This window comes from Lissotriton vulgaris, chromosome 8, assembly GCF_964263255.1.
Source record: "Lissotriton vulgaris chromosome 8, aLisVul1.2, whole genome shotgun sequence".
NCBI lineage: Eukaryota > Metazoa > Chordata > Amphibia > Caudata > Salamandridae > Lissotriton > Lissotriton vulgaris.
Genome location: NC_141696.1, coordinates 707,036,053 through 707,061,109, shown reverse-complemented (window position 1 = coordinate 707,061,109; position 25,057 = coordinate 707,036,053). Strand labels below are relative to the sequence as shown.

Genomic DNA, 25,057 nt, shown 5'->3' with positions numbered 1-25,057 from the left:
TCATGGTCACATCCAAGCTTTTTTTTTCTCCCCAACTTTCATCCATGCTGCGCAACAAATGCACTGCTGTACAACATTGGAAAAATAAATTGACAAAGCCAATAGCTCTCCCATAGACGAGACCTATTGGCTTTGGCAATGCTGCTTGTTCCTTCAAATTATCCTTATCCTGTCACTTAAATAATACCTTCAGCCTGTTGGTATGCCTACTCATGGGAACTTGAACTCCGCATTGCCAGTTCACGGAAGATTACAGAATATGTATGTATGTATGTATTTGCATTTATATAGCGCACTACTTACCCGTAGGGTCCCAAGGCGCTTAGACCGCTGCGAAACCCTTCCTGGCTTCCCTGAGAGATGGTCCCTTAATGGGTATCTCCAGGGTGAGACCAGGCATCCCCGGCGGTCTGGTGGGGCCGTTAGTGAAGATGAGGCAAGCTAATGCCCAGAGTTGCCGAGTGTGATCGCTGATCAGAGTGGGCACCGAGGCGAGAGAATTATCGAGTCCGCTGACCCTGGTCCAGAAACCTGCCGCGCCGGGAATCGAACCCTGGTCCCGGGCTGTCCTCTGCTCTCTGGTCTGCCGTCTCTAACCAGTGAGCCACACTACTTCAATATGCTGCAATTCTATAATTTGTCTAAGTGGTGGAAGCAAGATGTAGCTTCAGAGTATTTGAGTTTCATCCGGCAGTGAGATTGAAACTGTTTTTTGCTGACTTTGACTTGTTATACAAAAGTTATTGAAGTTTAGTTTTATAGCTCTGTTTTCTGTAAATGTTTAGTAATAAGACTAACCTAGTAGTTTCTAGGTGCTTGTATCTGAACACATTTTACATGGTGCAAAAGATTTGCATGCAATCAATGCAATTGCTACTGAAGTGGTTTGTTTTTTTGTTGTAGTTGTGGGTTTCTTGCTGCTTCGTATTCATAGCCATGTGTTTGGAACCATTATTTTTCTTAGTCCATTATATGGATAACTGTGCTTTTGCGGCTTCTTGGCCATGGTATTTTCTGCATCCTTTTGGATTTGCTGTGCTTTAGAGACCTCTGTGTCAAAAATGCTTATTAAAAAGTAGATTTACACTTTGCAGGTGCGAATGTCACCTCTTGCCTCTATACTGTGTACAGTGGTTCAACAAGGTAAAAATCATATGTAGACCGTCCTCTTACTATCCCTGTTGTGCTCTAGGTCCTGATGAATTAATTATTCTTAGGTCTCGCAGACCTAGCGTTGCAGCACGCATGCTTATAAGTTGAGTTTAATCCCCGCCTATCTTTTTGATTGGCTGGCGTCATAGTTTATGGGAAACGCTGGCTTCCCATTGAAAACGAGGCTTCTTTGTCACTGCCCTGTCTGCTTTTGGGACCTCTCATTCGGACTGGATCATTTACTTGCAGCGTTATCCTGTCTACTTCAATTAGTCAGTGAGCACTTTTTTTTTTTTTTTACATTTTCGCAATGGCAACGGCTTGTTTATTTTGCATCTGAACTTTGAGGCGCGATCAGGCGCTTTGTGTATCTGTGCTTCATCAGTTAAGACGCATTGTGTGTCCAGGGTTGGTTGGTGGGAGGGGTGCTACTGGAGATGGTTCACTTCCACCCACCCAAACCAAGCACTGAAAGGACAAGACCGCTTCTTGTCTTGCACCTACCACCAGCCCTGCCAAGTACCACCCGCCAGGGTTAAGACTAATCCATTTTAGTGTGGTATATCTGCACTAAAATGCACTAGTCCAAGTTTATAGCGCCCAAGAACCACCTGTGAGGCTGTCTCGGTGAGGAGCTGCATTTTGCATCGAGCTCGGTAGTGGGCTGTGCTGCCTGAGCACCCTGCTGTCTCACAAATGCACTGTGTCCTCTCTAGAACTTGTGTAGACACACGATCATATGATATCGGACTAGTTTGACTCTACAGTTAATTTCACGCACAGCGTGACTGGTCCATCAATCCAGTAGAGCCCGGGCCTCTCTTCAGCGTATCATGTTGTCTGCCAGTGTCCTGGGGAATTGTAAGTAACAAGCATGAGGACCAGTCAGGCCCTCACATGAATCATGTTGTAGCAAAACATGGCCTAGCACTTTTACAGTAGAGACAACCATGTGATTCGTCTGTGGTTCTGCAGTGCAAGAAGGTGTACACAAGCATTTACAATGCAATAGGTCTCGCGTTTTTATAACTTTGACCTATTGGCATTGTAAATGACAATGCCTTTTGTTTTTGTGCACTTTGTACTTTTAGTCATTACTTGCAGGTTTTCAAAATACATAATTAAAAGGCATTATCACTTAGAAATGCCAATAGCTAAAAATCTCACAAATGCGAGACCTATTGCATTGCAAATGCTGGTTTGGTTTTACCTTCAGTATGCAACTCCAGAAGCTCACCTTTTTGAAAATTCACTTCATGTTGTGTAAATCCACCCAATTTTAAGAACGTTTGTTTTAGTCCGCACATGGTTCTACATGACACAATTCACCTTGAATAATGACTCTTATGTACTCTGACATAACACATACCCTACTTTTTTTGTTTTAATAATCTAGGTAGTCTTACCAAGGTGGTTGTGTGTATAGGGCGTAGTATCTATATTCATTCCTGCTCTCCGAATACCCTGCCTTTACTTTAAGATGTTGTTCTTGAGGTGAAATCTCTGATAATTTGATCTTGGGCCTGGTTTTCTTTTATGCCCTGGCCTGCACTTCAGAACACCTGGGGCTGTATTAGGCATTGCCATTGGTAGCGCAGGGTGTACCTTTTTTAAAATGTGTGCCGAGCGCAAACAATGACAGTGTGCCCTATTATGATATATGTGCTGCCCACAGGGCAGTTGCGAACTCGTGCTGCCCTGGGGGCAGTGCATTGGTGTAAAAACACGGAGCAGCTGCTAACTGCCGCTCTGTGTTTTCACATTGCAGGTGGCAATCTGCCTGTACTTTCAAAGGGGATTAGAGATCCCCCTTGCAGGTCGGTGATGTCAGGGGCATGTCTGGGGGGTACATAGGACCTTTCCCTTTTTCCCCCACCAGAGGTCTGCTCTCCGGGCCATACTCTCGGTGTGCCACCTAGAAGGTGGCCCACTATGAGTGCGCCCCCTAAGAGATTCTTTGACTATGTGTCTGTAATATAGCGTGGGCGCAGAAGCAAAGCGATTCCCTCATTTGCATAGGGCACGCGCCTATGCAAATGAGTGGGCACCCCCTGAAGGTAGCGCTGGCGCTTTAAGTGCACCAGCTCTGTCGGTTTTACTGAAGGGGATGCACAAGAGTCTGCTCCCTATTCTGTAATACGAAAATGCCCTGGGAGCATGCGAAGTGGGCTCGAACGTCCATTGTGCCCCCAGAGCACCTATTGTAATACGCGTGATGTCTGTTCTCTGTTTGTTCATCCCAGGTCGTGTTTACATTTCATGTTGTGCACACAGCTGCCTGAAAGGCCTTAATGCTTACTTCTTGAATGACGCTGGGAGGTCATAACTACAGACAACCTGTTTTTTTCTTTTTCTTGTGCGTGGTGTTGAGATCTGTCACAAAAATGACTTTGCCCATGTTGAACCCTGTAAACCCTGGCAACATCTATACGGGATTCGAGGCTACTTAAAGTCCAAAGGCCACGTGTTTCCATTATCTTAAGTGGAATGGTTTTCTTGGCACTGTTGAAGGAAGGTACCCTCTACCCAGATCCCCGAGGTAGACTTAATTCTACACCGAAGCTTTCACTCTGTATTTGAGACTTTTTGCTAGCTTTTCAGTTTGAACTGAATTGTTTTTTTGTAACATTTTTCACTGGAACTACGATGAAAACCTGACGACAGACCCTTGTCTTCATATTAGCACTCACTGTGAAACTTTCCAGGGGGCAGCAGCGGTCTTGACAGGCAGCCTTTCTCTAATTTGAGAAGAAGGGCAGAAGAGTTGTGGGCGCCTCAGTTTATTCTAGGTTGTACAGATTGCTACATCTGCGGCCCGAGCGTCATGAAACTACACTGGTTTGCAACAAGATAATAGCCCCGGCTGTCCGTTTATCTCGAATATAACCTTGAAAATCAGCCTTTCTCAAGCCAGATAGCTTACGTTGTGTCTGTGCCAGAACCGGCTTGTGAGCCAAACAAAAAGCAAGCCATTTTGTTTTAGATTTTCTTTTGTGCTTCATACCCTCTGCTAACTTGTTTTTACTTAGTGGATGTCTGATAATGCATTGATGGGCAAGTTATTTAAATAGTGCTCTCAAGTGGGTTTTACAAATGCGTGAATTTTGACTTATTTGCACAGTTATTTTCTTTTAGCTAAATGTAAAGCAGCGAACATATCGACCTGTTAGAATGAAAGGCCTCCGCAGGTCGGTCGAAGGAAAGAAAATAAGTGTGTGTGTAAGGCAGCTGGGAAGATAGAATGAAGGCCTCCCTGACGCAGTCTGGTTTCTGTTCAAAATTTAATTTTTTTTTTACCTTTTGTAGGGAACCCTTTCCCTTCTAGCGTAACTGTGGATTAACTGGCGACCTGCTTTTGTTAGAGGTCTTAAACCACGGTAATCCTATGTTTTAGTGAAGGAGTGCTGTAGGCAGAGTGCTTTACCCCAGAATGTTGAGTGACCGCTCCCATGGCTGTCCCGCAGGGAGCGAGGAGCTTTTGGATGAAGTGTGAACATTTGGGTCTGCGTCAGTTTTTGTGGAGCTTACCTGAAAGACTGCCTGGGGTCTTACCTAAAGTACTGGGACCCTGTATCAGGGGAGGGAGTTAGCTGGCTCGGGAGTGGACCTGAATAGAGGTTCCCTACCTTGAACGCTCGCTTGCATAAATGATTGTGCACAAGCTGCACCACTAATCATTGGGTTGGTCCTGAACAATGAGGGAGATCTTTCTGCAGCATCTCTGGTCCTATGGCAGCACTAATAAAAAGAAGGAACCCTTGGAATCCAGTGGAAGAGCAATGTATCTGGTCACCAGCTTTGAGTTACCAACCTGGTGGGTGACCAAAGGCAATGGTGAGAACCACGGGGCAGGTCTTACCTTCATATTAGCACTCATTGGGGTAGTTGTCAGACCATCCCATTAAGGGGTTTGATGCTTTTCTACTTGGGATTGTCCTCTCATGTGTCCTTGCTAGGCTCATTTCGTACATCGTTTTAGGGGTGATCAAGATCCCTTAAGTAAGCCAATTTGTGGCCAGGGGGGTAGGAACATTCAATTCTGCATGTTTTTAAAAACCTTATCTAGTGCCTCAGAAGGGTAAGGGCTACTGGAGGTTGACGCATGTGAGGAAATGGTGTCTCCGGGATATAAGAGTTAGTTGGTGATTTTGCGGCTGTCTGGATGGCCACAGTGTACTACTAATTTCCCCTCCAGGTTTGATTAAATAGCAACCAGTAGCCATCCGTGCTCTACTACACTCACCTTCATCCTCTTTTCCAGGGAGAATTGCTTGTAGTGAAATAAGATCGAGGTATGGCACAGAACTCAGTGTCGTCATTGCGCCGCTGAAGGTACTGCCTGGACCTTGAAATGCTAGGTGGAGAGGCTTGTGTAAATTGGTTTTAGCTGTGCTAGACATTTGAGGTTGCAAATGGAAGCATTAACGCACATCATGTGCCAGCAATGTAGACCTCGGCTCAGTGATTGTTCTTTTGATGGTGGGGATAGAGGCCAGCATCAGGTTTTAGTCAGGCATTTCATTTGCACAATGTGTAATATTTTTATCTACTTGTTTTGATTCACTTTGGCCATTAAGGTTGCAAAACACCTCAAAGCTTAGTCTGACCTTCAGTTCCTGTTGTTGCTACACTTTATGGCAGGTTGCTCGGCTACAAGCCAGGAAGGCAGCTGCTCTTTAAGTATAATTGCATTGTGTTCGAATGTTCTTGAAAATGTACTCTGTGTTCCCAGAACGCTGTTCTAATCCCTGCACGTAAGCACCGTCCCATCTAGTACATTGATGTAATCTACACTCCTACCTTTTTTCTTATTTTATTTGTGAAACCTCCGTTTAAGATTTAAACCTCAGAAAGCAGGTTAAAAATAGGTCTGTGCTTAGAAATTTAATTTGGATGTTCATTATGTCAAAATACATTTGGAGCAATGCTTTTTCTTTACGTTCTCTTTGGTGGATACTGGTTTCAGTATGGTAACCTTAAATGTATATTTTCCTCGTGGTCACATTTTGTTAAGTAGTTACCAGATTTAACTTCTCTAGCACTTTATAATGAACGCCAAGTACCATGATCTTCATTAGATCCGAAACAAGTTGACTCCTTGGTGAGACCCTGGTTTTAGCTGCCAGCATGGTGTTTTTGAAATCAGATTGACACCACAGATCATTTCAGTAACAATACAGATTGTTTTTATGATTTTAATATCCATTAGTTCAAGACTTGACGCTTTTCGCTTCAAAATCAGTTATGATTTCCAATTTAATCTGTCTCGCGCAGCATCTCCTGTGTAATTGGGTCTTCGAACAAAAAAATAATGAACAAAATCAAGGGTTCTGCTATACCTCCACGAATTGAATAGTCTGAAGCAAACCTCAGTCTACAGGTGGTTGAAGTACTACCAACTGTCTAGTTGTCTACCCATGGCTTCTCCCAAATCTTCACAGTCCCGATTTGCTGAGGTGTGCACCACCAGATTTGGTATGACCCTGTGTTTGCTTGAAACAACCGTAAATGGCATCCTATTGTGCACTTTAGTTTTCAAAGTCTATAAAATACATCACAACAGATATCTAGATTGCAGTACACATCAATCTAGCCAAATGGTCAAAAAACATAAGTTTTAAATTATGTACGAGAACAGTGACAATGTATGCCAGAAAATATATGGACCCAGTTAACCAACAAATAAAACCTCCAACAATGAATGCCTCCATAAAAAAGATCAGGGTTAACACATACATGAAATGGTTTGTGGAGGACAGAGTGGGTCTAATCCCAAGACTCATCATACATTATCCTTCCACCACCACAGGTAACGGGGATATGGTTGGTGAGAGGCTATTGAGAAACAAGTGCCACTATTAAATGCCCAGATCATATATAGGGTTGCAATAACTGCCATTAACCCCTTGCCCGCAGCCGGAATTCCGCTCCTGTGCGGCACATTCTGATCGCAGGCGTGGTCATGACTGCTGGGAACAGTCATCGGCACACGAGCACTGTGTGCCATGACGGCTCCCAGCCGTCGTCAGCATAGAAGGGGTTAAAGGAAGTTGTCTTTCCTTTCTGATCAATAGCAAAGCGCAACACTAACTGAACCTGTTAATTCAGTTATTTGGCCCTTTGATTTGTTGATAAAAATAGTTTTATCAATACATATGTTCTCTTAGCGATCGCCAAAACCAGTTGATATATATATATCCATATAATCTTGCAGATTACAATCCTGAGGATTGACATGGGATATTAGTCCTGATTCTGGCAAGTAGAACTCAGTAAGACTAGGCAAAATGTCAGTCTGTTTAGGTGTGCCATCAGACCTACTGATGCATGTGGCCCATCAAGCCAACTGTATCTGGAACCACTAGTCAGAAGTGGACAGGAGTGATACACCATGCCTAAAGCCAATTTTATTGAGTGTTCAAGTGGCCCCCATGATCTGGAGCTTCTGCACTGAAAGAAATCCATGCAAACGTTTTGCTGTTCTAACCTACATCTTTCTGCATATGTCATGGTTCACGGTTGAAATCAGTACATTTAATGATGCACAAGAAATCTGTGTGGAAACGAGTGGAGGAGAGAATTCATAGGTTTAATGCCTGAGAAGGTGCTCGGTTGGAAAGACCTCCAGCAACACAACGTTCTTGCTGCTAGTGCATCCCAATACTTCTTTGGGCGGATGAGACTTAAGTTATGTAAGATTTCATGTTCAGTAGCTTGTACCTCTGAGCACTATGGGCGTGGTTGCCAGTTTGTGATTCATGGTAATGGTAGTTTGTAGTAGGAAAAACAGGAACTGCACTAAGTCAAAAAGATGGGTAGTGCCAAGAGAAACAACGTAACTGATTTCTGTAGGATGGTGTATAAGGGGTTAATGCTTTGTGTATAATCAGGTCTGTTGTGATTTAGTTCGTATGGTCCTCCATTTAGAAGTAGCCTTGTGCTATCCTCATTACCGTGCGCTGCTCAATTCAAAAGTTTTTTGTTGTTTTGAGTGGATTTACCCTTCACTTGTGAACAACAAATTAATAGGCCCTCAACTCAGGCTACAAAGTTTTGAAAAATAAAAAAGCATACATTATTCAAAAAATGTATGAACGCATTTTGTAGCATGCGTTTTTTAATTTTTGCGTCTAAAGTTAAAGAAGGGCACCTTTAGGGGGTCTATAGAAAACTGATCTTTGTTTTTAGAGGGGATAGGGAGTTAATTTAATGTTCAGTTGATACATACCCAGTCCCCTTTATGCATTATGGGGTTACTCTCTTTTGTGAGTTGTTTACTCTATGGTTGTGGCATGGGTCGCACTGGTACACAGGTGGCCTCTTGTTTTTATGACCACGTTGATTCGATCTTCTTTGAGTGCAGTAGCGGCTGCTACTGAGTGCGGGGTACACAGAAAATGTATTTACCTAGGTGCCACTGCTTCTCCTCTGTCCTCTTCAGGCGCAGCAACAGGAAGCACACAGCATCCCAGAATCCCCTGTCCAGTCAAAATGCTGCCTTACAGCTGCGTTGCGATTGATCTGAGCGCCGTGGTTTGGAAGCTGGGCATGTCCGTCCGCCCCCCCCCCCCCCCCCCCCCCTCCCTCCCTCCCGGCTATGTAGTGCAGCCTGCTGGGTAAGGTGCAAATTGCGCAGGACTGTTTGGCCAGCCAAGAAGTCATGCACACTTAAGGCGTGTGCTTAACACTCCTTCTCCCGCACTGGCTAGCCCAGCCTCTGCCCCCCCCCCCCCCCCCCCCCCATCACCCAAGCAGGCAGGAAAACGAAAATAACTTTAGTTATTATTTTCATTTTCCTATATACTGCTCGCAGTGGGGCAATGCTCCTCTGCCTTAGTGGAGGAGCTGCCGCGGTTTGAGTGTTATTTATTTTTAAATATATTTTTATTAGTTTCAAAACAATCAGAGCATATTGTTAGCGGATGGGCACCTGGAAAAAATGTCTCCTGAAAATGCTGAAATGTTTTTGTTTTTTATTCATGTACGCACCTCACATATGACATCAAAGCCCACAAGGAGTAATTGGTTCTGAATCAGTGGCCACGTGGATTAGATGGGGTGGCATCAGTACAGGTGCTCCTGAAACACTGTCTCTGGCTGCACCCTTCACAATACATGAAACATATACTTGTTGCTCTAAGCTCTAGTCTTTGACTTGAAGCGCTTGAAAATTGCTTAATTGTCACCAGGACCAATTGCCATGCAGTCAAGCAATTCATTTATTGCTTCATCTTGTTGATTAAAGTGGTTTTTGCATATGTGAATCCTTCTCAAATGTAGGTGGTTGTGCTAATTTATGCTAGGGTTAGCCTCACGCTTGCTTCATACTTCCGCCTGCTGGTAAATTTAGATTGAGAGCTACAACCTGCATGAACCAGTTAATTGTTCAATGAAGACTGGATATCATTCCTGTATCTTGGCAAGTGTGCCGAGTGTGCATTCCTTGATTGTTTGACGGTGCCACATAGTGTATAGTCTAATTCTGCTTACACAGAAGCTACTGCTGGATTTGAAGACTTTGCAAGAACCAGTGAATTTACTCCTGCAACTCCAGTGGAAGCTTCCTCCAACATGGAACCTCTCATTTAATTGCATAAATACGTGGTGAACAGTGATTATTACCCATGGTAGGGTGCCATAGTTTCCAGCTTTGTCAGACACAAATGAGACCCTTCTGCTGTGGTAACTGAAAATGATCTTTCACTTACCAGTGACTGCCCATGAATGCCCTGTCTTGTATTAAGTCTTTGCTAGAAAAGAAACCAGGTCACTATAAGACTCTTTCAGATGAACTCGTGTGATGGACTCCGAAGGATTTGAATCCTTCTCAAATGTAGGTGAAGGAGAAGGAGCGTGGTGTGCCTGAGGGCTGCTCGACCCCATCACTAGCTGCTTAATAACCACGGCGGCTGGGGAAATACTTTCTTATGTTTTAGCCTACATTTAAAAAAACTGCTTGTTTTATCTTATTGTATGCACACTGTCACAAACGGGATTTTGTCCATTTGCTTACTTGCACAGAAGCCGTCCCGGTCTACTGCAGCTGTGTGCTGATTGAGTGGAGGGCGGGGCTGGCAACACCTAAGTTCACAGCAAAGCACTTCCGGCCGAACGGGGGAGGGCGAGCGGAGCTGCCCTTCCACTTGCCTACTTAGCCCGATGTGGCAGCGTGCGCGAGCCGCTGTCGCGCCTCAGGCAAGCCCGTCTGCGCCTGTCCGCAGCTGGCCGGGACCACGGGCCAGGACCCTGTCCCTTCTAAGAAGCGCCCTGTGCTATTCAAGAGTCACTCATTGAGTTAGCCATCTATGCTTCATACAAAATCATGCGTGGATGCGTCCTCGGTGCACCCAGAAGGGCCTTCTCCTGCATGCATTGCAAATGGTGCAGTTTAGCACAGTCTGATCAATCACAGAGAAAAGCGGATGCTCAGACAAGACTCAATTTCACACCCTCGAGATCTGGGACACCATTAAGGAGACCGATCCAGACCTGGTTTATATTACTGAAACCTGGCTGGGTTATAACAACTTCCCGGACCTCGCAAAGGCTATGCCCCCGGAATACAAACTATTTAGGCAAGGGCGGATGGAGGATGACTAGCTATCTTGTTTAAAGACTACCTTAACTGCCTCCCCATCACAGTAGCTAAGTTGGGAGAACATTACCTACTGCCATTTGAAATATCTAAAGGGAATCATATCCTATTCGGGGGGCTGTGGTTTATAACCCCCTGGATATCAGGCCGAATTCCGCGATAAACTGGTTACGCAGCTATTCCCTGCCTGCATAAAAAAAATTCTGGTCATCGGAGACGTAAATGTTCATTTTGGAAAAAAACAATAACATGGCAATAACTCATCTAGAGAATGATATGGTTATCCTTCAATTAAAATAATGAATCAATAATGGACACATTGCAGGACACCAATTGGATCTATTGTTCTCCAACATCTATTCGTCATTTAAATTCACCACCCCAGCAAATTCCGTAAACTGGGAAAGCAGGGACCCTCATCCTGACACCCCCGCACGTCTAGGCAGCTTTGTCCCTACCACGGAAATAAAGGTTGCTAAAGCAATGGGGGGGGGGGGTGGGGGTGGGGGCAGGGGGGAGGAGTCCATCAAATCGGGGTCCCTTTCTGGACCCATGCCCACATTTTATCTTTTCACAAATTATACCTACCCTGTGCCCCTACGTCACACAGCTGTTCTACCAATCTCTGGTGACAGCAGTTTTTTCCAGAGATTAAGGAACCAGCTTTGATACCCTTATTGAAAAAGATAGGCTCAGATGTAAACAACCCAGCCAAATACAGGCCAATCTCACAGCTCCCCTATCCCTCAAAGGTACTGGAAAAACTTGTCAATAGACAACTGTCTAATTACTTAGAATCCAACAAGTTATTGGATCCTTTACAAACAGGATTCAGGGCCACCAACAGTAGAGAGGCAACTCTCCTGGCTATCTTAGATAGTATAAGATCACTGTTGGACCAGGGAGACGCAGTTGCCCTAATCCTGTTAGACCTGTCGTCGGCCTTCGCCACGACCTCTCACCAACTCTTATTGGAAAACCTGCACGAAAAGGGGATACATGCAAAAGTCCTTCAATGGCTCGGTTCATTCCTGTGCAACAGAACTCAAACTGTGCAACTGGGGGCTTTTCATCTACTCCAAAAAATCTCAGCTGTGGCGTCTGCAGGGAGCATCCCTTAGCCACACATTATTTAATGCCTATGTATGGTCCCCGGTAGCTTGTTTCCTTCCCAGTATAAGAATTGGCTTGGTAGTTTGGTCTGCCCTGTTCCCATGATGCACTGGGCCAGGATCAGACTAATTTGCATATAGCCAAGTTCTGAGCTGGGATGGTGCTGTGAGCTAAAAAACGGTGATGGATCAAGATCTGATCTTTGGACTGGGTAAGAGTGGTCTGCTTAATTCAGACACTCTGTTCATCACCACCCCCTTTTCTGAATCATTTTTGTCCACCATAAGCGTGGAAGGGTATACTCAGATGTGAGTCCCTAGCTCATTGCACCATCAGGATTCAAGCAAGCCGGGCCGAAGACGGCTGAAATGCCAGAAACCTGTCCCCGGTAGCTTGTTTCCTTCCTAGTATAAGAATTGGCTTGGTAGTTTGGTCTGCCCTGTTCCCATGATGCACTGGGCCAGGGTCAGACTAATTTGCATATAGCCAAGTTCTGAGCTGGGATGGTGCAGTGAGCTAAACGGTGATGGATAAAGTCCTGATCTTTGGACTGGGTAAGAGTGGTCTGCTTAATTCAGACACTCTGTTCATCACCACCCCCTTTTCTGAATCATTTATGTATGATCTCTGGCAAAAATTCGGAGCCAAACTTAACTGTCTTACTGAAATGGCAGCCTAGATGTCAGCGCACTGCCTAAAGCTCAACGCAAAGAAATCTGAAATCCTGCTTCTCTGCAGGGCCAACCGCATTTGGGATGCGTAATGGTGGCCCCACTCTTTGGGCATGGCTCCTGCACCAAAGCAGTGCGTAAAAAAACTTGGGCAGCATCATCATTGACAACACCTTATCAATGCAGAACCATGTGCGGATCCTGTGTAGCAGAAGCTTCGCCGCACCCGAAGCTCTTAAAGGCTTTTCCCCTGGATTCCACTGGAAAGCAGAACAGTCACACAGGCCCTGCTTGTCAGTAGGCTATACAATGAAAATGCACTTTTTGTGGCATGCCAGATTACCTTTTCAAACCTCTTCAAGTGATACAAAATGCAGCGGCTAAACTGGTGTGCACCAAGGGCAGATACAGCTCTGTGACGGAATGACTGAGGCAACACCACCTGCTGCCCATGTGCCAAATAGCAAGATTTAAACTCTTAGTACATGCACATAGAGCACTCCATCGTACAGGTCCAAAGATTCTCCAGAATAGAATTAAATTCTACTATCCATCCAGGTGCTTAAGGTCCCGCTTCCTAGCGTTAGTGGAGACCAAAAGAATCAATAAGAGCAGGGCAGATGGAGGTACCTTTTCGCACCTTGTAGCAATACACTTGAACGAGCTTCCACTTGAACTACGGTTAACTGAAGAATATATGGAGTTTAGGAAGAAACTTAAAACCTACCTATTTCCTTAGAAATGCTGCCACCGACCTTAACGAGATCAACTTAGCTCATCACCCTCCCTCTACATTAGCGCCGCGATATCCCACTGGTATGAATGTTGAGCTTTATAAATAAATAAATGCATCTGTTTAGTTGTGGGGACGATAAGGATTTTTTTATGGCATTTGATGTGCCCCGTTGCTGTTCTCACCCAAAATGTGTTGTTGACATAGCTGCTTTAACTGCTTTTTTGCTGCCTTGGCACTTGTTATCCATCATGCCACAGAGTGGTCTGTCAAGCGGTCCCTGTGATTAATGTCCAAAGGCAAATAATCTTGCCATTTAGTGATGCTGAACCAATCACTCCACTTGGGAGTTCCTAGCATTAAGTTGTGGTACTCTGCTGCACAAGCCATGTCTGTTGCATCTTGTGCCATCAAAACTCTGCTGTGCTGCTTGGCAGCAGAAGCTCTGAGGCTCGTCTAGTTTGGGACTTAAACTCAATCTAGTGATGTGCACAGCCTTGGTTTGTTGATTGTTGTGAACATAAATAGCCAAGAGTACATACCATTCTATTGAGCTGTAGTGTTGCAGTGTTTGCAATTACATTTTTTTGCCAAATGAACGACTTCCTGTTAAAGGTTCCTAATAAATGTAAACTACCACTTAGAGACTCGTAATTTACACACACACACACACACACACACACACACACACACACACACATATACACACACACACACACACACACACACACACACACACACACACTCTCTTGTGTTCTGAGAATTCAAACCCAAGACTTCTCTCTTCATGAAGTCACAGGTCTCATTTCCCACGCTGTGGTAATCCGTTCGTTGCTCATATTAGTGTTGGGCGCCGTGAAGCGAAGGCTGAGTGCGTGACGTCGGAAGTGTTGGCCACTTTTTATTTTGTAAATGAAGTCTTGTGCCTGTATTTTAAAAGGCGTGGCAAGACTAGATCAGTTGATGCAATCCACTCAGGGCTGGGTTTGATAAGTCTGCTGCCTCTTTTGGAAAGAAACATGAATTGGGAAGTATGTGAGGAGCGGGCGCTCTAATGCCCATTCGGGATTTCGTTAAAGTCTGATCCAGGAAATGAGACTGCACCAACTGGAACAGGTTTATGGCAGAAATTGCTTGTAACTTTGTTGAGTTCGTTGGTTTATAAATAAACTTGGTTCCTCTTGCCGCCTAATTTGTATGGTGATGTGTGACATGCATGTGCTCAGACTGCATTTTCATTGAGCAGTTTGCGGGCAGACCATGCCTAAGGAACAAATACTCCCTTCACTGCATGCCACAGCACTCGTACTGTTACTTGCAGCACTGTAAGTAATATGCTATGCCGCAGTAGATATGCGTATCGTTCACCGTGACCTCACCCCTTGGCCCTACAGCTTAGAACCCCCCCCCCCCCCCCCCCCAATTAGGCAAAGTGCGTCATTTCCAGTACTGAGGCCATTTTACTGCAACACAATGCTGATCTTTTTTTTCTCTTGATTTGCATAGAACATGCTGTTTCAGTCCATTTCCGAGCAGGAATTATGATTTTTCTAATTCTTTCCTGTTTTTTTGCGTCTTAGTTTCGACAGTGGAGCTGTCAAATAGGCCTGGCGCTTACTGTACACATATTGGGCTTTGAGTCTGCCCCTTTAAACCGTTGGCTTTGTTCAACCAGCACCTTTCCGCCATTGGCTTGAGACTTTCAATCATGTATTGACTTAGCAGAGTGGAGTATTCAACTCACATAAAGCTGTTGGCAGGTTGTGGTGTATCCCACCGCCTGCACTTACTTTAAACTGCATGAGGGACTACTTTACAACTTAAGTCCTCTGTCTCCTCTTGCTGGCTCTTTATCATGTATCACTCTATTGTGCTAACGCTGCATGAGTTAGCGCATTAAAAACCCATACATCTTGGCTTTGCAATGCATCTTATTTTAAGACAGTTTTTTTACTGCTTGTGATTGTGTGATATCTTGGTGGGGCCGTTTTCTATTCCTAGTCTGTTCGAGACCGTAGTATTGTATTTTCTTAGTTAGACAAATTTACCGACCACAAGTAGTGTCATCCTGACCGGTTTCCTCCCCCGTAGCAAACATGTTTGAGTGAGTGCCAAAATCTTAGTACCGCTAGAATATACAGTTCAGGAAATATTCTGGGGCTGCAGGGACGTTTGTTTACAGAAATCATACTATAAAAGTGGCAGAGTCTCACATTTAGTATGCATCCGTTAAATAACGTAGTGCCTGGAAACGAGGCCGTATATTGCAGAAGACTTCATTCTCACTTTAATTGTACATATTTCCTGCCTGGTCACGATTGACTTCCTGTCACTGTGTTAATTGATCCTGTACAAATGTTGTGCACGTGGCTAATGTCACCAGAACTCTGACGGTTTTGCTTGCCTACATTTTGTTTTCCTTAATAGCCTATTTTTCCATGGTGATAGAACGCACTGTGGAGAGAAATGTAACCCACGTCTTGTTTTTTTTTTTTTTTTTTGCAGAGCCGAGCTCCAATTTCTGCTAAACTGGTTGCCAACATGCTGTCGGTTGCTGGGGCTGACCACATTATCACCATGGATCTGCATGCTTCCCAGATACAGGTAAGCCTGGTTCCTGCCTGTACTTTGTACCGCGCCTTCTGTTCGCTGGCGTCATTGCTGTCTTTTTCGGTCCGCCATTGTCTTCAGCTAATCTGCTGCAGGGATAGCACAGTGGTTACCCCCATTGCTGTAGCTGCTGCACCCTTCAATCCTGGACTACTACTTTTTGTGAATCTTCCCTTGTATTCTCTTATTTACAGGAAGGTTACAGGGCTCCTTACGTGGTGGTATAGAGCAGATAACTCATACGCCATCTTTGATAGTACAAGTTGAAAGATTTAGCTTTGTCGTGTGTATATGTACATTATAGGGCCATGATGCCGGATTCGGTGTCATCTTTTCCTTCAGTTTTTATCTTTATCATATTCTGTGACGAAATGCAATCATACCAGTTTCTTAAAGTTCTATAGTGACTAACATTTTAATATAGTAAAATATGCTGTTTTACAACTCTATTCGACTAGTGCAAATTGAACTCTTGACCATGTGTTTGCCATCTGGAGTTGATGAAGTACCGCTGTAAGATTCATATAGCCATTGGTTTTGTGTGAAAAAGTTGATTGTAAATTCCCCCATACGTCTGAGATCAAATACTGCACATTTATAATCCGGCTTCAGATACAAAATGTAGTAGTGGAAACAGTGTTCCAACACCTGACTCGTACCTCATGCGTTTATGAAAAAAGAAAAATCCATAATTAAAAACCTGGCAATACATGTTTTGCATCCAGTGTATCTGGTTGATAACTGTTTGTTTCCTCCGCTTTCCGTGTGTGTATCTTGTGGTTGCTGAGCAATGATCATTTCTTATCTGAAAGTATGATTTGCTGATTGTTGTTTGCATGCTGATTGTTGTTTGCATGGCGTGCCCCTAGAGTTGCTGCCTGGAATAAAGATAATATTCAATAGACTTGTTGCTGGAGAAAGGCATACATTGGAATAAAGGAAAAATATACAGGTGGTGGATGGAGGACGGACTCCCTTTTAAAATAGAAGATTTGTATGTGTGACTCTAGAAAATTCACCTTTTCTGCATATTCAGCCCCTAGTTTATGCTTTACCCTAGATGTATGCGGTCTTGAAGTCTCTACACTTCGCCCCTGCTAACCAGTAGTAATGTACCGGTTGTCCCAACTTTAAACAAGCTTCATTTGGCCTTTTTCTAATTGGTATATTTAACGTTCCTAAGTATATAATAAACAAAGTGTACCCAGGACCTGGAAATTAAGTGCTACTAGTGGACTGCAACACCCGTTATGCCATGCACTACAGTGGCAAAGCAAACCTGGCATCAGGCTTACCCTGTGTAGCTTGACTACTACTGTTAGATCTGTTATAACCCTTTTTGATAGGTAGCTGACTCCCTTTTAAATATTAGTACTCCACCCAACAAGGAACATGGTACTTAAAAGTGGTATATGTTGAAAATTAATCTTATGTCCCTGCAGTGACAAGATAAAATAGTAATGCTGTATCTTGGGAATAGGACCAGCTAGAAAATAACTCCTACCTGTAATAGTTTTAAAAAAATGTATACAATTTAACAAGGACATTAGTTTAAATAAAAATGTAAGAAGTAACTTTTGGAAAGTTACCCTTACATTCCTGAACTATTAGAACGCTAATTATCATCAGCCTTTGCCAGCTCTCAGCCAGTGCTCTGCCTTGAATTGGCTTGAAATTCCTCCCAGAAGCAAACAGGTTGACTTAAATGGGTTAAGATGACTCCTGAACTCCACAGACTATTCAGAGTGGGGACAGTCAGTATCTTTTTTGATACTGCAGTGTGCGTGACTGGTTTGTTGAACATGTAAGAACTGCGGCACACTTGGTAGGTAGAGAACATGATGCCAAGGCGATTCTTTAGTATCCACAGTATGGTTGCTAAGGTACCCCACACTTCTCCTATCAGACTTATAGCTCTGGGTTTGTTGTGGGTATAGTGCCTGTTTCAAGATAGATGTTAAAGGTGGGAGGATACTCGCTACCATAGTACACGCCCCACAGACACACTCTAACCTCAGAGTCCCAAGTATAGTGTGGCGAAGACTTTGGCCTTCTTGAAAATACTGTTGTACGAGGCATTACCGGCCTGTTTGCATTAGGGCAAAAGTAGGTAGGCCAGGACCTGAGAACTTTTACCCCATTAGTTAGGGACTGATCAGAAGCCATACCCTCCCACTAGCTAGTTCCTGGCATAAATGTGGCATCACCAAGCACCTTCTTCAGAGCACTTTCTAGACCTGCAGATCAGAAGCGCTTTGGACCTGCTGGCTGTTACTTGAAGACTGGACACTTCCCCTGCGCAAATTGCAGTGTTTGCCATCTCACTGTACATTCAAAAACTTTGGAACTCGAGCCAGGAAAGATTTGGACACAAAAAGACCATACGAACTGCAATACTCAAAATGTAATATATCTTATCACATGTCCTTGTGACCTACGGTATGTAGGCATGACGAGCCGTAAGGTGAAGCAAAGGATAGGCGAACATCGCTCAAACATTAGATGTAAAAAACTAACAACCAAAATGTGCAGACATTTTTTAGAACTGAACCATACTACCAACGACATGCAATGGACTATCATTGAACATTTGCATAGCGGTAACAACATGAACAGCCTTTTCGAGAAAGAAGAAAGGTGGGTGTACAGACTTTGTACCCACCTCATTGGTTTGAACGATGACATCCCCTGGAATACTGTGATCAAGTGAAACAATTAGCGAGTCTAGCATCGGTCGCATGGAGTCAGATTAATCACCCCACACGCCTCTATCATTGGTCATTTGACAGGAAGCTAAGCTCCACTTCACTCACAGCCTGGAATAAAACCAGCTCTCTATATCACACAAGCGGCACGTTGTATGAATCTTAACCATGGGCAGACATCCCTAAAATGATTGTCTCCTTGTCCTTTATCTGCCGCTCGTTTTTATCTCCAGGCTTGCTAAATTTCACCTAGCGTCAGCTATGAGCTCTTTTGAAGTAGTAATGATATCCGATTTATGTGAGCCATTAATATAAACGAGCCGCACCAATGTATCACTTGAATCCGTCTCTTAAGACTATATACAAACTAATTCAGGCTGAAGCGCGATCATCTTGTTTATTTTTGGTCACTTAGCAACCAACATCCAATGATTTCCACTCATGTGACCACAACGCCACCAACCCCCTGGCATTCTGATTGGCTGTGACAGGCCGATGACTAGTCACTGTTCAAGGCCACACCTACCCGGAAGCAACCGCCGCCTCGCCGCTTTACTTACATAAACAGCAACCCGACCCCGCGCTTTCATTTTCAGGGTCCGGTTCGAGGGCGATGCAGGTAGACTGAGGGTGCCGAGCGTCAAGGGCGTGAGTAAATCCATGCAAACATGACCGCTAAGCTAAGTACCAATCCTGCTACCAATAACTATTGGTATTTACAATGATGTTTTATATCTCTTCTCTCTTCCTATGTTCTGACATTGAACAGGGTGTGCCGAATACGCTCCCACCCCCCTCCTGAGACCCATGGTGATTTATTTTAATACCTACAAAGTGAGACATTTTAATTTGCCTTTTGCAATCGTACTATGACCATTAACTTGATCGCTAAGCTGAAGATTTTCTTCTTGAAGATTCTCTTCTCGCTTTTTCTTCTAATTAATCCACAGTCACACTTAGCTCATATCACGCATAGTACACCGCACTTCCCACGGATTAGCAATTAGGAACCCAGGGATAAAAGGTGGTGATAACAATAGCGCTATCTAACCACATTCGTCTCTATGCCACCAGATGGAGCACCAAAGACGTACAGTAGCAATCAGTACCAGTACTAAATGTCTGTTCTGTCCTATATGTATGTCTTTGTCCCCCTTTCTATTCCAGGTGCAGAAACCGCAAAGTTGAAGCCTCCTAAACCAGGAGTTATTAGGAAGACATTTAGTCTTCCTAATTTTTTGCACTTTTTTCACCTTTTTGTTCTTTTTCACTTTCATGTCCCTAGGTAAGGGTGGGCCTTAGCATGTCCATACCGCCAGGGTATAGAACACCTATAGTCCTGAAGAATTGCCGGGTAAAATCACACAGTTTCTATGGCAAACATGTCGACTAATATATAGAAAGCTACCATTCAACTAAAAGTGGACTGCTTCCATACACATACATTTTTTTAATGCGGTCTTTAGTGATCATAGAATAAATATTTACCTTCTGATACACTACTGACTATTTTAATACCCTCACCACTCTCTAATTTACTTTCACACAATCCGTCCTGAACTCACCATCCCGCTCCGCAGTAGATCTGGCGTTGCAGCACACCAAAGAGACACTCTGTCTCTTTGGTGGAGCCAGATGATGAAGCATGTCATCACTAGGTGGTGAGTGAGGGCTTTCTTTAACATCCCAGTGAGGTTGTTCCTGTTTCTTAAGTTTGTTGCTCCCTACTGTGGTCAAGCCTACCCCTTAAGACACTCTTTTTTTTTTTTTTGTTTGTTACTTGAAGAGCCCAGAAGGACTGGACTTGCCACCTCTTGCTTGTACCCAGGCAAAGAAGTGAACTCCAAAGGTCAGTTGGCTGATCTCCTGAGTGGCTACAGAAAGACATTGCTGAAGATGCCTTTATCTGGAAGTAACCAGCTAATCGGTGGCAGCTGAACCTGGGCTGGACCCTGTTGTTGGGCTCTGCCTTGCATCTTACAAGTCTCCTAGTACTTACCCAGAAGTCGAGTGGGCCTTAGCTATGTACTCCTGTGGTTGGTCTGGACTTTAAGTCGGAAGGTAAAAGCTTTGACCGGGATGACCCTGGTTGGTGTATCCGATCTGCACTCCACTGCAGTCTGCCTCAAGTCACAACCACAGGTCCACTGTGAGCATTGACTATCCCTGTCGCTTTGTGCTTCTTTATGCTATTTCTACTTAAAACTTTTAAAATGCTCTTATTGGATTTTTGTCATTTTGCTGCCCTTTACCTAAACTTTACTATTTCCGATGTGGTTGGCCTTTGTTTTCCATTTTAAATTTACTACAGTTTTAGGATTACATAAATACTTTACACATTGCCCTAAGTTAAGCCTGTCAACTTTGTGCAGTAGCTAGGAGGGGGTGGTGCTCATGTTAATAGTTTGAGGGTTCACCTTGACAAAAAATTGGATAGTCCTTGAATAGTCACCCACCCCAAATAATCCAATTTTCTACAGTGACTGATAGATTTCTTCAGTTATGTCGCTGGGATAAAAACAATTTGTTGAATTTTTATGTTTTTAAAGAATTCAAGTTGGGACATTTGATTAAAGAATATCTATGTTGTTCACACTTTAACTTGGTGCACCAGTCCTACTGCAATGTATTAAGTAATTTTACCATTGATTAACATTTTGTTACTTGTACTTAACAATCTATTTCCTTTCTCTTCTCACCATCAGTTCTTTTCTATTTTCTTGCGTTCTTTTTTTGGCTCTTGCGTATCTCATATCAGTTTTTGTACACTATAAACTAAATGGTAATTAAAATAAATATATCAAGTTCATTGAACACACATCATTTAACTAGATTTCAGCTAAGAAGAATTGTAATTAAGAGCCTTCAGTAGTAGAAATGTCCTGACATTTTATTTAATTTCATTACTTCCCCATTCAACAGATATGTTTAGCTGTTCCACTTTTGGGGGTGCAGATGTGCTGCTTTTGTTACTGCGCAGAAATACCATGCAAAATGTGGTGTGACCCCCCCCCCCCCATCCCCCCCCCCCCACCCAATCTGGAGCAGACCGCCGCTTTTAACTTGCTGTATTTTTTTGCCAGTTATGATTTAATACTGTTACATATAGGGACATTTATTCCCACATTTTAAATATATTATCAGTAAAATACTTTTTAATTTAATGCTGGAAGTCTCCTGACACATTTCAGAATTGGTGTGAATTGTGAGGACTGGTGCGACAGAGCGTGAACCATACTGTGCTAGTTATTTGAAAAGGTTTCTCTGAGCAGGAAGGAAGTCCTTTATCAGCAGTCTTAAGAGTATAACTGAAACAAAAATAACTGAACTGTGAATTAAGTGAACTCTATTTCCTGTAGTAGTTTGTGTTAGGATAGATGTAGCATGTGACATTTTGAGCCACACCATTGTAAAAGAGTAGGATCTGCTTCTTATAGTTATCCCCACTTTTTGCTGATGTTTCACTGTTTTCGACTTAGGCTGGGGTCCAGAATAGGAGGATCCCAGTTAATCAGCTTTCTCCCTTACGTTGACGTCCATGTACTTTGGTACACTCCATATTGGATACTGGGGTACCTTTAGCAGACCCTAGTATATGGTACACCATGTACCCAGGGCATAGGTCCCCCAGAGTCCTCCCATGGGCTGAAGCATGTATTATGCCACCCATGAGAGGCCATGTAAAATGGAACTCTAGGTCTGCTACTGCAGCCTGTGTAAGATGGCGCTAGCACCACTTGCTTTAGATATAGTTTCACTATATCTAATGGTCACTACGCTTAAAACTTATGAGTCACCCCTATAGCACGACTTAACAATCCTGAAGGCAGGGTGCTGGGTTTTATGTGAGAGGGTGCCCCTGCATGTGCAGAGCCCCTCTGCAGCCTTTGGAGACCTATCTCCCGGGACATATAGGTAGAGGTGCATTATAACCTCGCCGTAAATGCTATCTCAATACGGCTACATAGAAACATATTGTGTTTTGTATCAAACACCTTGGACTCATACCACCACACCAGTAACTGGTGTGGGAGGTATGAGTCCACCCTTCAGAAGCGAGCTTCGTGGGGTCACCAGGCTACCTTGTGCCAGCTTTCTCAACCCGGACAGCACAAAATGGATGCTGCCTGCCAGAAACACATTTCTGCCCTCCTGCTGCTGAGCCAAGCTCTGGCATACGAAGGCAGCACAATAGGCATCTTGTTACAGGGAGATGTGACCACCTTCCAGACGGGGTTTAGTGTACTGGGGCTGGGTGAGTGCACTCTGCAAGGGTCTGAAACTCTGCACTGGGGGCACATTTGGTGTCCCTGTGCATAGTCCAGCTCAAACCAGTTCTGGGAGCCATTGGCTCCTGCTCTGGCGCGAAACTGGACAAAGGACATGGGTGTAGCCACCCCTCTGTCCTGCCACTCCCCTGAATCTGTCCAACCCTCTCCCGTGGGTACAAAAGGGCTTACCTTGCTGTAAGACTTTAGATTTTACGTGGACACGATTCTACAAGAAGAAACCAATAACCTTTGGCCATCTGGACACCTTGGACTTTGCTGGACCTCGACTGGGCTTGACTTTGTCCCCCTTTCCGTCCGAAGCTTAGTTTGTGCCGTGACTCCATACAGGCTCTGTGCAGGACCTGTGGGACACTCAAGACAACAGAAGAATCTTCCTCGTAGTGAAGGAGTCCCTCCCCTGCTTCGCAGGAACCTAAAGCGCAACTGACCGGTAACTGCTCCTGTGGACTTCGACGATTTCAGCAACACAGGAGATGGGTTCCTGAAGGTCCCTGAGGTCGATCTGCCCTCTCACCAAGTTTGAGGCCAGTTTCCCTTGTGGGGGGCTGCAAAACCTGAACCCTTGTGCACCGCGTCCATTTGCAAGTGCATAGGCTTGTTGGAAATTCCTGAGCTTTTGTATTGGACTCAGTGTAGGCCTGACCCTGAGTAGTATTTGCACCAAAGAACTCCAGCCTCCTCGCATCGAGTGCTCAGTGGGCTGGTGCTTTGCAATCTTGCTCGAGGTCTCCTCACGACTCCTGGTCCTTCGGCCTGTGTCCCCCTGGAGGTCATCTTGATTGTTCTTGGGCTTTCCTGGTTGCTCCAGATGTGCCCTGTTTCCCCAATTGCTTGAGTCCCCTGGACCTTGCTGGTCCACACCGTAACCTGTTTGTCTTTCCTGTGTGGGTTGCTGTTGCCAAGGGTTGTTGGTGCTCCCGCCAGACACCGAACCCTCAGAACTGAACATCCTTCATGGGACAGCTGGTCGTCCTCGATGCCTCTGGGACCTCGTGGCTGCAGAGTCGAGCATCCCTTCTTCTCACCGGACATCGGTGGGCACTTGTCTACCGAGTGAAAAGTCTATGGGTCGCACACTTCTGACCTCACCAGCGGGTGTAACCCTCCAGCATCATGGTAAATGCAGTCTTTAGGCGTGTGCACCTTTTGTAGCTCTGGACGTGTAGCAGGCAAAGTTGCAGCACCAACTCTGTACACCGGTGTTTCGGAATTGTTGTTCCTCATGAGCAGAGTGTAAGTTTTTCAGGGATTACTGGATAGGTCGCCAGAGTAGTTCCCTTGAACCTTGGAGCTGACTAGCTCGGACACCGCATCTCGCGCCACGAGGAGTACTAAACCTGTTAATACTTTGGCGACCTATCCAGTAATCCCTGAAAAAAACTACTCTGCTGATAAGGAACAACAATTCCGAAACACCGGTGTACAGAGTTGGTGCTGCAACTTTGCCTGTTACACGTCCAGAGCTACGAAAGGCCCACACGCCTAAAGACTGCATTAACCATGATGCTCGAGGGTTACACCTGCTGGTGAGGTCAGAAGTGTGCGACCCATAGACTTTTCACTTGTCTACCGAGCCCCTGGTCACTCTGAAGTGACCCAGACTATGTCCCATCTGCTTTCAGGTTCCTTCCATCCAGATTCCAGGCTTGGATTCCAACGGACCCTTTTCACCTTCACAGCAGCAGTACTTCTTCACCAGCTTCCATAGAGACCAACAGAGGTTTCCGACACCACTTCAAACCTATGCACCTGACTTCCCTTGGATAGGTAACTCTGATGCTACGGTATCTATGGATGGGGTGGCTCTCCAACCTCTTAAGTTCCAAAGGGTTTGCTTGAAGCCCTTCTAGAAGGGTCCTTAAACGTTAACTTTGCAACCACGACTTTCCCATAGAGTTGTACGGAGCACTCAGTCGTGTTTCCTCACTACACCTGTCCTCCGTGGGTCTCCTGGGTCATCACCTTGGGTGGTTCCTTGGGGTCCGACGATTCTACGTGTACTAGGCACTGTCAAGTCGAGTTTGTTCTACGACTATTTTAGTATATGGTTCGGTCTCTCCCTGGAGCCCGCTGTGTATTGTGCCACATACAACTGTTCTATTGATCCAGTATTGTGTGCTTTGTGTTCTATCTTAGTGTAGAGGATAGTAGAGAGTGTTATATTAATAAATACATATTTTTATATA

General features: G+C 44.5%; 1 protein-coding gene across 2 annotated transcripts in view; it reads left to right on the top strand.

The window, feature by feature from the left end:
* The window catches only part of PRPS2 (phosphoribosyl pyrophosphate synthetase 2), a 155,442-nt gene that overhangs the window by 35,662 nt on the left and 94,723 nt on the right, over nucleotides 1-25,057 (top strand). For both annotated transcript variants that reach the window (XM_086934575.1, XM_086934576.1), the window contains exon 3: nucleotides 15,770-15,868. In XM_086934575.1, the coding sequence (XP_086790701.1) occupies nucleotides 15,770-15,868 (99 nt within the window). The remainder of the gene's footprint in view (nucleotides 1-15,769; nucleotides 15,869-25,057) is intronic.